This window comes from Pygocentrus nattereri, chromosome 22 (genome assembly GCF_015220715.1).
Source record: "Pygocentrus nattereri isolate fPygNat1 chromosome 22, fPygNat1.pri, whole genome shotgun sequence".
NCBI classification, from domain to species: Eukaryota; Metazoa; Chordata; class Actinopteri; order Characiformes; family Serrasalmidae; genus Pygocentrus; species Pygocentrus nattereri.
The window spans coordinates 5,237,190-5,252,907 of record NC_051232.1 but is presented as its reverse complement, the minus strand read 5'-3'; the positions used below and the strand labels follow the sequence as shown (position 1 = coordinate 5,252,907).

The window sequence follows — 15,718 nt, the reverse complement described above, 5'->3', positions numbered from 1 at the left end:
CATTTTCTGTGACTCAGAATTAAAATCTAGGAATTTTCAGTTTTGTTAGGTCACGTTCTTAATGTGTCTTAATAAATGCAATGATAGTACTAAAAAATATCTTAAAGAGTGTCTTTAAGTATGTCTTAAAATATACCTTAAAGAGTTATAAAATGTACATGAAATAAGCAAAACAAGCCTCAAAATTGTCAGGCCAGGTCTCAAAGTTGTAGGTTCAGGTCAGGTTTCAAAGCAGTACCAGTTGAACCTGGCTGAGTCGAGTCTCAAAGTCGCAGGTAATTCAGCAACACCCGTCAGGCCTGGTTCAGTCTCCAAGTCTTGATCGAGTTCAGGCTGTGTTCGGATTTCAAATTTAGCAGAAGCACTTGGGTCGGGCAAAAAGTCTCAAAGTTGCTGGCATGGTTTCAGTTCGAGTTTTAAATTCAGCAGCGCCAGCCTGACAAGGTTGGGTCTCAAAGCCAAGGGTGCAGTTTGTGGTCAGGTTTTAAATTTACCAGTACCAGATGAGCCAGATCAGGTGAGGTGTCAAAGTTACAGGTTTGGGTTCCATTTCGAGTTTCTGATTTATCAGAATGAGTCTGCTGAATTTAGCTGTGGGTTCAGGTTTCAAAGCAGTAGCAGTTGAGCCTGGATGGGCCGAGTCTCAAAGTCACAGGTATGGGTCAATTTGGAGGTTCAAATTCAGCAATATCAGCTGGGCCTGGTTAGGTCTCAAAGTCAAGAGTTCAGGCTGTGCTCAGATTTCAAATTTAGCAGAACCACTTGGGTCGGGTCAGACCAGGCCTCAAAGTTGCTGGCACAGATTGGGTTCGAGTTTCAAATTCAGCAGTGCTGGCCTGGCATGGTCAGGTCTCAAAGTCATGGGTTCAGTTTGTGGTGGGGTTTCAAATTTAGCTTTACCAGTAGAACCGGATTAGGGCAAGTGTCAAAGTTGCCAGTTTGAGTCCCATTTCAAGTTTCAGATTTATCGCAATGGGTCTGCTGAATGTAGATTAGGTTCAGGTTTCAGATATAGCAACACAAGTTGGGACTGTTTGGACTATGTCTCAAAGTTGTGGGTTTGGTTTGGGTTTGGATTTCAATTAGTAGTACCAGTTGGGTTGAGTCAGGCCAGGGCTTAATGCCATGTGGTTTGGGTCAAGATCAAGTTTCAAATTCAGCAATACTAGCCAAGCCTGGTCAGGTTGGGTCTCATAGTCACGGGTTCAGGTAGGTTTGGAAGTCAAGTATAGCAGCACCAGTTGAGAGAGATCAATTCAGGCTTCAAAGTTGCAGGTTCAGGTCAGGTTTCTAGTTTCATATTTAGCAGAAGCAGTCAGGCTCATCAGGTCAAGTTTGTTAAATTTGAGTCAAGATTGGGTTTCGGATTTAGCAACACAAGTCAGGATTGCTCGGGCCGAGTCTCAAAGTCACAGGTATGGCTCAGTTTTGAGGTTCGAATTCAGCAATACTCTATAGAGTCTGGTTGGGTCTCAAAGTCATGAGTTGAGACTATGTTCGGATATCAAATTTAGCAGTACGATTTGAGTTGGGTTAGGCTGGGACTCAAAGTTGTGCAGTTTGGGTCAAGTTTGAATATCAAATTCAGAAATACCTGCCAGGCCTGTTGGAGTTGGGTCTTAAAGTCACAGGTTTAGGTTGCGTTCAGATGTCAAATTTAGCAGCACCAGTCAAGACAGATCAAGCCAGACCTAAAAGTTGTGGGTTCAGGACGGGTTTCTAGTTTCAGATTTAGCAGAACCAGTCAGGCTCATCAGGTCAAGTTTGCTAAATTTGGGTCAAGATTGGGTTTCAGATTTAGCCATGCAAGTCAGAACTCTTCGGGCTGAGTCTCAAAGTGGCAGGTTTGGGTTGTGTTGGTATTTCAAATTTAGCAGCACTGTTTGGGTTGAGTCAGGCCACATCTCAAAGTTGTGTTTTTGGGTCACATTCGAGTTTCAAACTTAGCAGTACCAGTCAGGCTTGGAGGACTCTGGTCTTAAAGTCACGTATATGAGATTCAATCGCATGTCCATTTAGACCCCTGGCTTAGACTTGGGGGTTTTTTTTGGGGTATGCTGCCAGCTAAAATATGACTTCAGAAATCTGTGTAAAAGTTTTGGTCAAATTACACACTTTGTTGATTTACTGAGTAAAAACAAGAACACATCCTCCACAGAGAACATTCTTTTAGTTAGCTTACTTGTAGCATGAATGCATCAATGTTTACATTTTGACCCAAATTAGGGGGTAAAGTGTTCACAGGACAAGTTTTAGCTTTAAAATAAATAAAGAAATAAATAACACCCACTTTTCACATAGAGCAATCCCTGCTACCCAATCCGAGTTCGGTGAGGCTCGACATCATTTTTTATCCACGACGTCGGACTCAGGTTGAGTCAATGTTTACATTGGAGGAAAATAAAACAGAAAATGTGGCCTGTGCAAAAGTTTTGGCACATTTTATATTTAACTGTGCACTAAAATTTGCATAAAAATGTGGCGTTTAGGTACTTTTCACTTAAAAATCAGCAAAACGTCATTAGACCAGGGGGTGTTCAATCTTTTGCATAGAGCTTTGTATATCAAATGCTATCGAATGATCTAACCATCTTGAATACCGACTCTGATGAGAATGTAGCCATTTCCATGAAGCTAATCTGAAATCTGAATTGAATAAAAAGAGAGAGAGAGAGAGAGAGAGAGAGAGAGAGAGAGAGAAAGTGAGCGAGAGAGCATTAGTAACAGTTACATTGCTTTCTGGAGTATTCACTTTGCAGATGCACTTAGGCCTGAGTGCTCACACACGCGCACACGCACACACTCTGCAGCGCTGCAGTGGTGACTCCCTGATGCTCCGCTGCAGTACGGGAGAGAAACACACACAGAAGAACCAGGAAAAAGAGAACGGAACGGAACAGAGGGAATCCTGACCGCTATCTAGAACCGTGTAACCTGTGCAGTAGAGGAGAGGATGTCGCGGCGTATGCGCTGGCTGCTGCTGCAGCGTGCCATCACTCAACACATCACGCACTCCACCTGCAGAGCGATGGGCATCCTCAACAAAAACACACTGGACCAAAGGCTGACCGGTGAGTCTCCGTGTGGTGAACTTTGGGATGTTTATATACTGATCCAGTAGCGTTAAAGCTGAGGTCTAGATTACTAGATCAGTATGTGTATCAGGGAGGTCATTGAGTGGACGCCTGCTGGATGCTGCAGATGGGTGGGGGAAAGAAACTGCTGTGTCATCTCTGCAATGTATGTAACCAGTAACGGGCATCTGCTGAAGTCAGTGAGGGATCAGAGAGGATTAGTTATTTAACAGAAAACTAAAAGTCTCAAGAACTACATAAATTAAATTAAGCCCACTCTTTGCCTCCATTCCAGCTTCCATTATTTTCAGGATGCTCACTTTCAGCTCCTCAAAGAATCTGCAGACAGGCCTCCAGAGTTCAGTCTCAGAAGCTGGTTGATGATTTTCTGAAGTAATCAAACCCATTCAGTGATGCTGAAGTCTGGACTCTAGGGTGGTCAGTCCATTGTTCAGCTTCTTTGTTTGACGTGTCCGTCTCCTTTTCTCAGTGAGGTTCTTCTTGATCAGCTACGCATCCTTTCAGACCCACAGCACTGAGTGGTCTTCTCACAGTGGAAGGTTGGACAGAAACACCTGTAGATGTTTTCAGATCTGAAGCAGCTTGATATTCTCCTCTCTCTCAGAGATCAAAGCTTTAAGGGCTGTTTATTTGATGGGGGCAGTTTTGGTGTCTACCAGGTCTTCCAGGTGATTGTTAGGAGCCACATTTTCTCTGTAAATTTGAATCATTTTTTAAACATGTTTTTGTCTCATTTTATTATCTTAGCTATCTGGAATTTGTCACTTGCTTTCGATCCACTTTGCCATCTCTAGAAGCTATTCAGGAGTTTCAATGAAGAATTTTGTAGCCAGTAAACAAGATGTGCTCACATTTTTGCCACAAGTGTCTTTGTTTCCTTATGGTTTGTTTTTGTTGTAGCACCATTTTAAAAATCACCCCCTGCTCCATGACCCATTCCTTCTAAAGTAGGTGGTTCTTTGCCACATCATGTTTTTCTCATGCATCTCTCATGCATCTTCTCAAACTTCTACTAATGCAATATTATTGGACAGCTCAAAACTATTGAACTCAATGATCAAAAGTATGACCCAGTCAAACATAATAATCTGCAGAACTAAATATCTGTGGACATTTGAAGTTAAGATGATTCCTACCTTTTAGAACAGATACTTTGAAACCTTTTAACCAAATATGAAGCCATCTTCTCCTTCTCCATCTCTGGGAACCAGTAAAAGTGAAGCCACAAGCTAACAGGCACTTTATCCTCTTTCTATATACCAGGAGTGGTTTTCGTGACTTCAGTGAGGCCTCCTGTTTCCTCTTGAGAGCCTGACTGCATCTCTAATGGAGCTCAGCTCGCATGACTTTCTAGGACAGAGAACTAACATGCTAGAGCTTCATAAACTAGGTCATGCAGGTCCACAACTGGCGGTTATTAAACTTTTATTTCTCCACTGGGTTTGGTTTCTTTATAAAGAGAGGATGGTAGATGGAGTCTATACACTTGATTTTGATGGACTATTCCAGATGCTTTACTTTCCTTGTCTTCAACCACCATTCAGACTAAACATCTGTTAACCCTTAAGGCCACAATCGATTAATGTTTAAAAAATTGAAACCATTGGTTTCAATGGAGGTGTGACCATCAATACTGACATTTGCAGCTGAACCGGGTCATCATCCAACAACTTCTGGCACTGATCTCTAAGAACCACAGCAATCTACTTCACCGTATAGCCAGTATAAAGTATAATTTCATTCCAAAAAGCATGGGCATTATTATGGAGTCCACACCCTCCACTCTTCTGTGTAATTTTCCAGAAGATTGCGGTGTGTATCTGTGGGAATTTGTTCTCATTCAGTTGGGAGTGCATTTGTGAGGTCAGACACTGATGTTGGACAAGGAGTGGCTCACAATTTATGTTCTACTTTATCCTGAAGGTGTTCACTGGGGTTGAGGTCAGGGATCTGTGTAGGCCACTGGAGTTCCTCCACACCAAATTTATCACATATTTTGGGTATTCATCAAAATGATTCGCCATTTCTTGTGGAGACCCCAAGGTTCAGTCTTAGGGCCTTTGCTTTTCTCTTTGTACATGCTACCTCTAGGTGATGTCATTAGGAAGCATAGTATAAATTTTCATAGCTATGCTGACGACACCCAGCTATACATCTCTATTCCTTCTAAAGATTAAGACTCTGTAGACAGACTGACCAGCTGTGTGTCAGATATTTCTCAGTGGATGTCGCAAAATCTTCTACAATTGAATCATGAAAAAGCTGAAATACTGATCATTGATACAGAAACTCAGAGAAAAACTATTTTTGAGAAACTTGTAGCTTCTGTAGCTTCATATACCAAACCTCAAGTACGAAACCTGGGTGTGATCTTAGACTCCCCGCATGTAAACACAGTCACTAAAGTCACTTTTTATCATTTAAGAAATATCACTAAAGTTTGGCCTTTTCTCTCTCAGAGCAACGCAGAGAAACTTGTTCATACGTTTGTTATAGCAGAGTTGATCACTGTAATGATCTACTTACTGGACTTCCTAAGAAAACGACACATCCCTTACAACTCGTACAAAATCCAGCAGCATCCTAACAAAAACAAAACAGAGACATCATATCACTCCCATTTTGAGAGAACTGCACTCGCTGCCTGTATCGTTCAGGATGGATTTCAAGGTTCTGCTTCTAGTCTTTAAAGCTCAGAATAGGCTTAAATCACTGCTGACATCACAGAGCATCTGTCTATGTTCCGGCACGTAATCTGAGATCTGCAGATAGTGGTCTTCTGTAAAACACAGAAAACATGAAGAGGTCTCTTTCAGTTCTTATGCATCTAAACTGTGGAATTCAGTTCAACCTAGACAGTCCAGGTCACTGTTCACTTTATAGAAGTACCTAAAAACGTATCTCTTAAATGAACATTTAAGTAAAACTGAATGTCTTGTGGTGTTTATCTTTATCCTGTAATTTAATCTTCATTCTTTGTTCTGATTCTAATTAAATACTAATTATTTCTTGTGTAACTATATTTTATCACCTGTCTGTAAAGCAATTTGAGTGCTATAAAAATAAAAGTATTATTATTATTATTATTATTATTGACAAAATGTACTTAAAACTTTCATTTTTGAGACAGAGGTGAAAATCAAGCTCCCCTTTTGCCTCAGATCTGAAAACATCCACTGTTAGAAGACAACTCAGCACTATGGATCTGAAAGGATGTGTAGCTGTCAAGAAGCCTCACTGAGAAAAGCAAATAGAGAAAAACAAACAATAATTGCGCTAAATCACTGAAACTGGACATCAGAGGAAGGTTTGGTGGATTGATATGTCCTGATTTGTAATCACATTTAGAAAATGCACTCAGCCACTGAACTTCAGAGACGTTTACAAGAAATTATACTGTAGGCCTATTTTGTCCACTAAGTGGACAAACTAACTACAAAAGACCACTTTTTCTGTTAAATGTATTGTCAGTTTTGGGCTATGTGTTCTACAGCATGGTTATTCTGCTAAGGACACTTGTTTTGGGCTCGCTGGCTGTGTTTGTGATCTAGAACAGAAGGAGTTGCGTCAGTCAGAGCTGAGTGCAGACATGAGCTGAGAGCAGAGCGAGCTGTTAGCCCAAAGTCTTGCTTATTGTACGGCTTGGCTGGGGCCAACTGCAGCCTTCAATAAAGCACAAGGACGTGTGCATAAGCTGTGTGTCTTCTTCAATAGAGGTGAGCACTACAGTTTATTTTCTGCTTTGGAAACGTGAATAAATTGTACTTAACGGCTGTTTTCCCTGGAAATGTTTCACAGTAATATAAGTTTGACATTCGTTTCTACCGGAACCATCTTGATTGTCCAAACATGCTGTCATTTTTCCACCCAGTTGAGTTCAGTAAGGCTTCCACAGCTACAGGACACACTAACCTGGGCAATGGCGTCATTTATGTAACATCGGTGTACAAAACTGGCTGAATGGAGCATCCGATAGGCCACTGAAAGCTGCCGTCAACACAAGCAGACGGAGTGTCCTCGTGGTGTCTGTGTACTCAGACACATTTTTGTCCTTCAGAGTTGTCCACATGCTCGTCTAAGTGGCCTTGACAGCAGTACAACAGCACCAAATCACTGTAAACAAGCCCCAACTGTCCTTGAGTTATGGAACACAAGCAGATAGATGTGGAGGAAGGGAAAGAGAGAGAGAGAGAGAGAGAGAGAGAGAGAGAGAGAGAGAGAGATTTCAATATGCCTATGTATTTCAATAAAATGCATTGCTCTTTAAAATATGGCAGTATTTTATAGTATATTCACTGACTTCTATATTTTAGTGGATTTACAGATCATTAATATGTGGTTAATATGTGGTCATTAACATGGTTGGTTAGTGTAGTGGTTAACATCTCTGCCTTCTATGCTGTAGACTGGGGTTCAATCCCCACCTGGGCAAACACCCTACACTATACCAATAAGAGTCCTTGGGCAAGACTCCTAACACAGCCTTGGCCTACCTGTGTAACAAAATGATCAAATTGTAAGTCGCTCTGGACATTTACAAATGCCGTAAATGTAAATTAATATATGTTCACTGATCTTTCTCATGTGAATGTATTTCAGTGCATTCTCTGATCTTCAGTATGTCGCTGCTGTCGGAACGAAACCTCGTATCTCCAAAATAGTCATTTTACAGGGGAAGGAAAAAACATACTTTACTTTCAATGTAAGACAAAGGAACCGGAATTTTGTCCAAGTAATTTTGGGTCGTTTCTTTTGGTCTGTTGACCATGAAATTTACACACAATGTGCAATGTAAGCTATGTCAAAAAAAACCTGAAAAACGACCCAAATAGAGATACGAGGCTTTGTTCGGACAGCAGCCATATGTCCGTATATTTCCTTATATCCCCTGTTTTGTTAGCATTTGCCATATCGCCCAATCACTGATCTTCAATAAACGTCAATAGATTTATGATATTCAGTCATTTTCAATATTGTGTACATTCACTTATTTAACATACATCGATGCATTTGAGTTATTTCTCTGATCACATATATGTCAATACCTCACTCTGTTTATGTTAATACATTTTAGGACATTCACTGATCTCCAATATTTTGAAAGCGTATCAGTAGAAATATTCAAAGAAAAATGGAATATGTACAATGGCAATGTGTTTTTATGTTTGAGTTGAAATTTCCCAATCATATCTGCAATTTTGGTTTCAAAATTCTAATTCAAATTCAGTTCACCAGTAACAAAGATTTAGAAGCTTTATGAGTAGCTTTATTTTATTTGAATTAAAAAGCGTTTCCAGATCTGCACATTCATGCCACATGGGGGGTTGTACAATAATGGTGGCAAAATCATGAAATCACTCAAATGTAATTGACTGTATATGCATTGACTCTCCCTAACAATGTTTTTGAAATTGCATTATCAAAGAGATCACCAAGCTAGAAAGTTTCTAATATATATTATATTAGGCAAAATTCTAATATAAATAGGAAACAGCACCTCTACGCTTTGGAATTCCATATTCTCGTGAGGGTGACATTACCAGGTGAGGTAATGTAAAAAAAGTGGTTTTGGAGCGTTTTCTGTTTGTTCAATCATCACAAAATTTTCACACATTATGAAGGACAGCTGCTGTGTTGACATGGTGTAGAAAAATAAAAATGAACAAAAATGGAGATGGTTTTCTTTGGACAGCAATGATATGTAAACATATTTCACTATATTCTCTGACCTTCAATTTATGTCAACATATCGATATGTTTGAGTATATATATATATATATATATATATATATATATGAGGTATTATTTATTCCCTATGCTCTATTATTATTCAACGTACATCCGTCAATACATTTAAACAATGTTCAGTGATTTTTAGCATGTGGCAATGCCTTTCAATCACTGACTTTCAATACATTTTTTTATAATTTATATGACAAAATATCACAATATATTTCAACATGTTCTCTAAATATTTTGTAGTTGATCATTTATAGTGGTTATTGAATGGAAATATACTGATTTATAGCAGCTACTGAATATTCCATGGTTCATAATTTATAGGAGTTACTGAATAATGTTTAATAGTTACTGATTATTTTATAATTCATAATTTCTAATAGTTGCTAAATAAATTATAGTAGTAACTGAATATTTCACAGTAGATCATTTATAGTAGTTACTGAATATTTTATAGTTCATAATTTATAGTACTTACTGAATATTTTGTAGTTCATAATTTCTAAATGTTACTAAATAAGTTGTAGCAATAATTGAATATTTCACAGTAGGTCATTTATAGTAGTTACTGAATATTTTATAGTTCATAATTTATAGTAGTTGCTGAATATTTTGTAGTTCATAATTTCGAATAGTGGCTAAATAAGTTATAGTAGTAACTGAATATTTCACAGTAGGTAATTTATAGTAGTTACTGAATATTTTGTAGTTCATAATTTCTAATAGTTACTAAGTAAGTTTTAGCAGTAACTGAATATTTCATAGTAGGTAATTTATAGTAGTTACTGAATATTTTATAATTCATAATTTCTAATAGTTACTGAATATTTTGTAGTTCATAGTTTCTAATAGTTACTAAGTAAGTTTTAGCATTAACTGAATATTTCACAGTAGGTAATTTATAGTAGTTACTGAATATTTTATAATTCATAATTTCTAATAGTTACTGAATATTTTGTAGTTCATAGTTTCTAATAGTTACTAAGTAAGTTTTAGCAGTAACTGAATATTTCACAGTAGGTAATTTATAGTAGTTACTGAATATTTTATAATTCATAATTTCTAATAGTTACTGAATATTTTCTTCTTCTTCTTTCGGCTGCTCCCTTTAGGGGTCGCCACAGCGGATCATCTGTCTCCATCTTGCCCTATCCACTGCCTCCTCTACTTTCACACCAACCATCTCCATGTCCACCTTCAGTACATCCATAAACCTTCTCTGAGGTCTACCTCTTCTCCTTCTGCCCGGCAGCTCCATCTCCAACATTCTTTGACCAATATATCCACTATTCCTCCTCAACACATGTCCAAACCATCTCAATCTGGCCTCTCTGGCTTTATCTCCAAACTGCTCCACCTTCACTGTCCCTCTGATCTGCTCATTTCTAATCTTGTCCATCCTTGTCACTCCCAACGAAAATCTCAGCATCTTCATCTCCGCCACCTCCAGCTCAGCCTCCTGTCTTTTAGACAGAGCCACAGTCTCCAAACCATACATCATAGCAGGACACACTACTGTCTTGTAAACCTTCCCTTTCACTCTTGCTGCTATCCTTCTGTCACACATCAGCCCTGACACCCGTCTCCACCCACTCCATCCTGCCTGCACCCTCTTCTTCACCTCTTTTCTACACTGTCCATTGCTCTGGATGGTTGACCCCAGATATTTGAAGTCATCCACCTTTACGACCTCTACTCCTTGCATCTTCACCTTTCCACCTGCCTCCCTCTCATTCACACACACGTATTCCGTCTTGTCTCTACTGACCTTCATTCCTCTCCTCTCCAGTGCAAACCTCCACCTCTCCAGATTCTCTTCCACCTGCTCTCTACTCTCACCACAGATTACAATGTCATCTGCAAACATCATGGTCCATGGAGCCTCCTGCCTGGCCTCATCTGTCAACCTGTCCATCACCATTGCAAACAAGAAGGGGCTCAAAGCTGATCCCTGATGTAACCCCACCTTCACCTTGAAACCATTTGTCACTCCATCTGCACACCTCACCACTGTCTCACTATCCTCATACATGTCCTGCACCACCCTAACATACTTTTCAGCTACACCTGACTTCCTCATACAGTACCACTGTTCCTGTCTTGGCACCCTATCATATGCCTTCTCTAGATCCACAAAGACACAATGCAGCTCCTTCTGACCTTCTCTGTACTTCTCCGCCAACACTCTCAACGCAAAAATTGCATCTGTGGTGCTCTTTCTGGGCATGAGTTACTGGATATTTTGTAGTTCATAATTTCTAATAGTTACTAAATAAGTTGTAGTAGTAACTGAATATTTTATAATAGGTAATTAAAGTAGTTATTGAATATTTTATAGTTCATAATTTATAGAAGTATTTGGATATTTAATAGTTAATAGGAATTCTGCTTATGATGTGTTGTAAGCATCATCTGTTCTCTTCCAATTGATGTACCGTGTACCAAAGATATCATAGAAGGGTAGAAAACAGGAGGTGAAGTGTGGGTGACTAAAATATGCATTTGAAAATGGAAACCATTTAATTATCTAGTTACTTCTAAATAAACAGACTGTACAAAAATATCATTCGTTTTGTTTGGAGTCGACATACTAGCATGCTAGCTTTAGCCGCTCTCAGCAGGCCACCTCCTGAGCAGAGCTCCGATTCCTTTTGAGGGTCATAGGTCAGGGCTGCAGGTGCAGATTGGCCTGTTTGTCCCACACAAACAGGAGAAGGCCGCCGTGTGCTTAGCAATGTTAGCGCTAACCTGCTAATGCAGTTATGTAACCTGAAAGCAGCTTTCCTAGGCTAATGGAGCCTCTAGCAGATCTTATGAAATAGCTTCACGCTGTGTTCCAGCTGGGGCTGTGAGATTATGTCGAGGAACACTGGCCAGCAGGGTCAAGTTTGCATAATCTAAAACAATGAGAAAGCTGCTTTATTTTTAGGCCTGGGGGTCGGGGAGTAATTAGTGGGCTAATTGGTGCATTTGATGAAGTTTGAAAGGGCCGTACTCTACATTTTCTTTCTCTAAGGTCCATTTGTGGCAATTTGAGTGCTTTTATGCACCAAAAGTGATTTCTACATGATAGTTTTCCACACTTTCTTCATTCCTTAGAATTCCGCAGGCTGCTTTTGTTGCTGAGCCTTAATGACGGGTAAAAAAAAAATTGGCTGAATTGTGCTGAAATACTGCTTGCAACTTCAGCAAAAACGGGCAGATATGTTACTTTCTATGACATCACAAAAACAACTGTTATTGCAGCACTGTATGGACTGAGTGAACAATATGTGTCGAACCTTCCACGATGTTTACATACTACATAACATATAAGGTATTTTCAATATTTTGAAAGAATATTCTTAATATTTGCTCATGCTCAATGCTGTTTCCATTTGCTTATATTAAATATATATTATTCATTCAGTATATATTGTTCATTGAAAATATACATTTACTTCAACATCAATATATTGACTAATGTCCAGTATACAATAGTTCAGTAGTTCACGTTATAGTTCACACAGTAGGTTGCGTGGTGAGTTGAAACAGCTGTTAGTGTGTAGAGAGTGTTAAGAGAGTGCGCAACTAGCTATCATGGCTAATATTTCTCAGTTCAATTCAGTTCTAAATGTTTTATTGTGACTGTATTGGGGAAAGTGTTAGAATGCTAACTACAAGCACTAGCAGCAGCAGAAACAGAAACTACTATGAGAAAACCTTTCTAGTAAAAGTACGGAAATTATCTACTGAAATAATATTTAGTAGTTCAGTAGAAGTTACTAAATAGTTAATAATAGTTACTTAATAATTTATAGTAGACACTGAAAAATGTCTATTAGTTACTCAATAATTCATAGTACTAAGTCATAGTTGATACTAATAATTCTTAGTAGTTACTGAATTCTTCATTGCAGATGCTATTGTTTATGGTAGATATTGAATAATTCATAACAGATGAAAAATTGAAAAATATGGTAGTTGCTGAATATTTCATAAATGTTACTTGATAATACGGAGCAGTTACTTTATAATTTATAGTAGTTACTGAATAATCTATAGGAAACACTGAATAATTTATAGTACATACTGAATCATTCTAAGTAGATACTAAATAATTAATAGCAGTTGCTGAAAAATTCATAATAGATACTGAATTTTATGGTAGTTACTAAGTAAATTAAAGTTGATAATAATAAGATAAGATAAGTAAATAATTCATACTAGATACTATTCAAAGCAGATGCTGAACAATTCATGGTATATACTGAATAATATATCGCTGTAGTCGGAACAAAACCTCAAAAAAAAAAACTTACTTTATTTTTAATGTAAGTCAATAGAACCAGACATTTTTCCAAGTAATATTGGGCTGTTTCTTTGGATTAGTTCATCATCAACAGGCATTTTCATATTAGGTCTAAAACTGAAAAACATAAAAAAGGGAGAATTTTTCAGAGATGGGGGTTTTGTTCAGAGAGCACTGATATACTAGTCATATTAATTTTATATAATTATATTTTATACAATTTATTTTCTATATTTCTGGATAAATTGTATCTAAAACTACATCAGATTGTCACACAAGTCTACAATTAATAGCAGTTACTGGATCAGTGACATGCTTTAAAGTAAGTTTTTTCTTTTCCTCTAAAGTTGTCATTTTGGAGATATCTATAATTTATTTTCTATATTTCTGAATAAATTGTATCTAAAACTACATCAGATTGTCACACAAGTCAGCAATTAATAGCAGTTACTGGATCATTTATAGATGATAATTGATAGGAGATGCTGAATATTTAACAGTTGATCATTTATAGGAGTCTCTGAATAGTTCCTAGTTAATTTATAGTAGTTATGAATATATATTTTTTTTTCTAGTTGGTAATTTGCTGGATTTACTAAATACGTTATAGTAGTTATTGAATATTTCATAGTTTATTATTATAGAAGTTACTGAAAAATGGATAGTTAATCATTTAGTGTAGTTACTGAATAATTTATAGTAGCTACAGAATATTTCATAATCATTTATATTAGTTAGTGAAAATTTCCTAATTGATTATTGATAATTGGTACTGAATAATTTGTAATAAATACTGAATAATAAGTCTTCAGCCAGATGTTTAAAGGGTTGAACTTCCTTTAGTTTCATTCGGTTTTTCACTTTCTCCCTTTTGCTCTCACTCTCAGTTACATTAGGATTGTGTTGTTAAATTCAGTGGAACGTTGCTGCTGTTTTGATCCAGCCTGAAGGACTCAAGGCCATCGTCCACCTGCTACATTCACACACACATACACACACACACACACACACACACACACACACATAAACGATGAATCACTCCATATTCTTCTTCATCAAAGTCTAAGCTTCATGCATGTTTGGAAAGAAACAGTCGTAAAAAGTAATTACAGTAATTAACATCAAATCTTTTAATGAGTGGGTGCAATTATATGAGAATCTTCTGAGGTTTTCACCACATTTATGCCTGGTTACTGTAAGCAATGTGTTTTGTCAGCACAAAGAAAATGTTTGAGAATTAAAACCCCTCGGTTAGGAAAGCGGTGGGATGCCAGGGCTTCAGTTAGCACAGTGTGTGGTTTTCACTAAAGCTCCACGTTTCAATTTGTAAAACTCAAAAAGTAAAGTGTTGGGTTGAGGTGTTCCTCCAGAATGTCCTGTCTTCTCTGTGGGTCTTCAGGCTTCTTAATGTCTTGTTCATTTGTCTTGTTGCTGGTTGTCCTCTTGTCATAATGTGTCCAGAATAACAGCTTCAGCTTGCTTATCTGGGTTGTCTTGGAGTAAGGGGGTGAGGCTTGATTTGGTCAAGAATTGATTTGGTTGTTTCTTTGTCAACATGGAGTCCTTCAGAAGTAAAGATGAGAAGGGTTCACCACTGCATGATCAAATAGTGCAACAATTCAAGAATAACGTTTCTCAACATGAAACAGCAAAGAACTTTGGGATTTTGTCATCCACAGTACATAATAACATTAAAAGATTCAGAGAATCTGGAGAAATCTCTGCATGCAAGGGACAAGGCCAAAAGTCATTATCTGCTGGCCATGATCTTTGGGCTCTTAGAGGGCACTGCATTTAAAACAGAAACAGTTCTGTAGAGGAAATCACTCCGTGGGCTGAGGAACACTTCCGAAAACCACTGTCTGTGAACACAGTTTTTCACGGCACCAGCAAATGCAAGTTAAAACTCTAAAATGCAAAGAAGAAATTGTGCCTTAACAGAACCCAGAAATGCTGCCACCTTCTCTGGGCCTGAGGTCATTGAAAATGGACTGGGGGGGAAGTGGAAAAGTGTCCTGTGGTCTGACAAATGAACATTTGAAATTCTTTTTGGAAATCATGGACACTGTCCTCCGGGCTAAAGACCACTCACCACTCAGGCATGGGCGAGGTGCACATCTGTGAAGGCACCAATAATGCTGAATAAAATTGACATGTTTTGACAACATATGCTGCAATTCAGTTGACGTCTTTTCCATGAAGCCCTTGATTATTTCAGTAAGACAATGTCAAATCACATTCCCGAACTATTGAGCAGCTGAAATCCTGTATCAAACAAGAACAGGAAAACAACTAAACTCCAGCAGTGTCTCCTCAGTTCCCAAATGCTTACAGAGTGCTGTTAAAAGAAGAGGTGAGGAAACACAGCAGTAGACAGGCCCCCGTCCCAACTGCTTTTGGAACATGTTGTTGGCATCAAATTTAAAATGGGCAGATATTTTTCAAAAAACAATTAAATTTCTCAGTTTCAACATTTACATGCGGCACAGCATCCCAACGGTTTTGGAAACGGGGCTGTAGATATTGTGTGTGTGTGTGTGTGTGTGTGTGTGTGTGTGTGTGTGTGTGTGTGTGTGTGTGTTTGTGTGTGTGT

The 15,718-nt window shown here is 38.2% G+C and overlaps 1 protein-coding gene across 2 annotated transcripts in view; it reads left to right on the top strand.

The window, feature by feature from the left end:
- Positions 1–15,718, top strand: part of dlc1 (DLC1 Rho GTPase activating protein) — a 178,613-nt gene that overhangs the window by 82,222 nt on the left and 80,673 nt on the right. Inside the window, exon 1 of one of the 2 annotated variants that reach the window (XM_017720803.2) lies at positions 2,805–3,071. The exons of the other annotated variant lie outside the window; for it this stretch is intronic. Coding sequence (XP_017576292.1) covers positions 2,954–3,071 — 118 coding nt within the window. The 5' untranslated portion in view covers positions 2,805–2,953. Of the gene's footprint in view, positions 1–2,804; positions 3,072–15,718 lie in introns of those variants that run through there. 2 annotated transcript variants of the gene reach the window in all.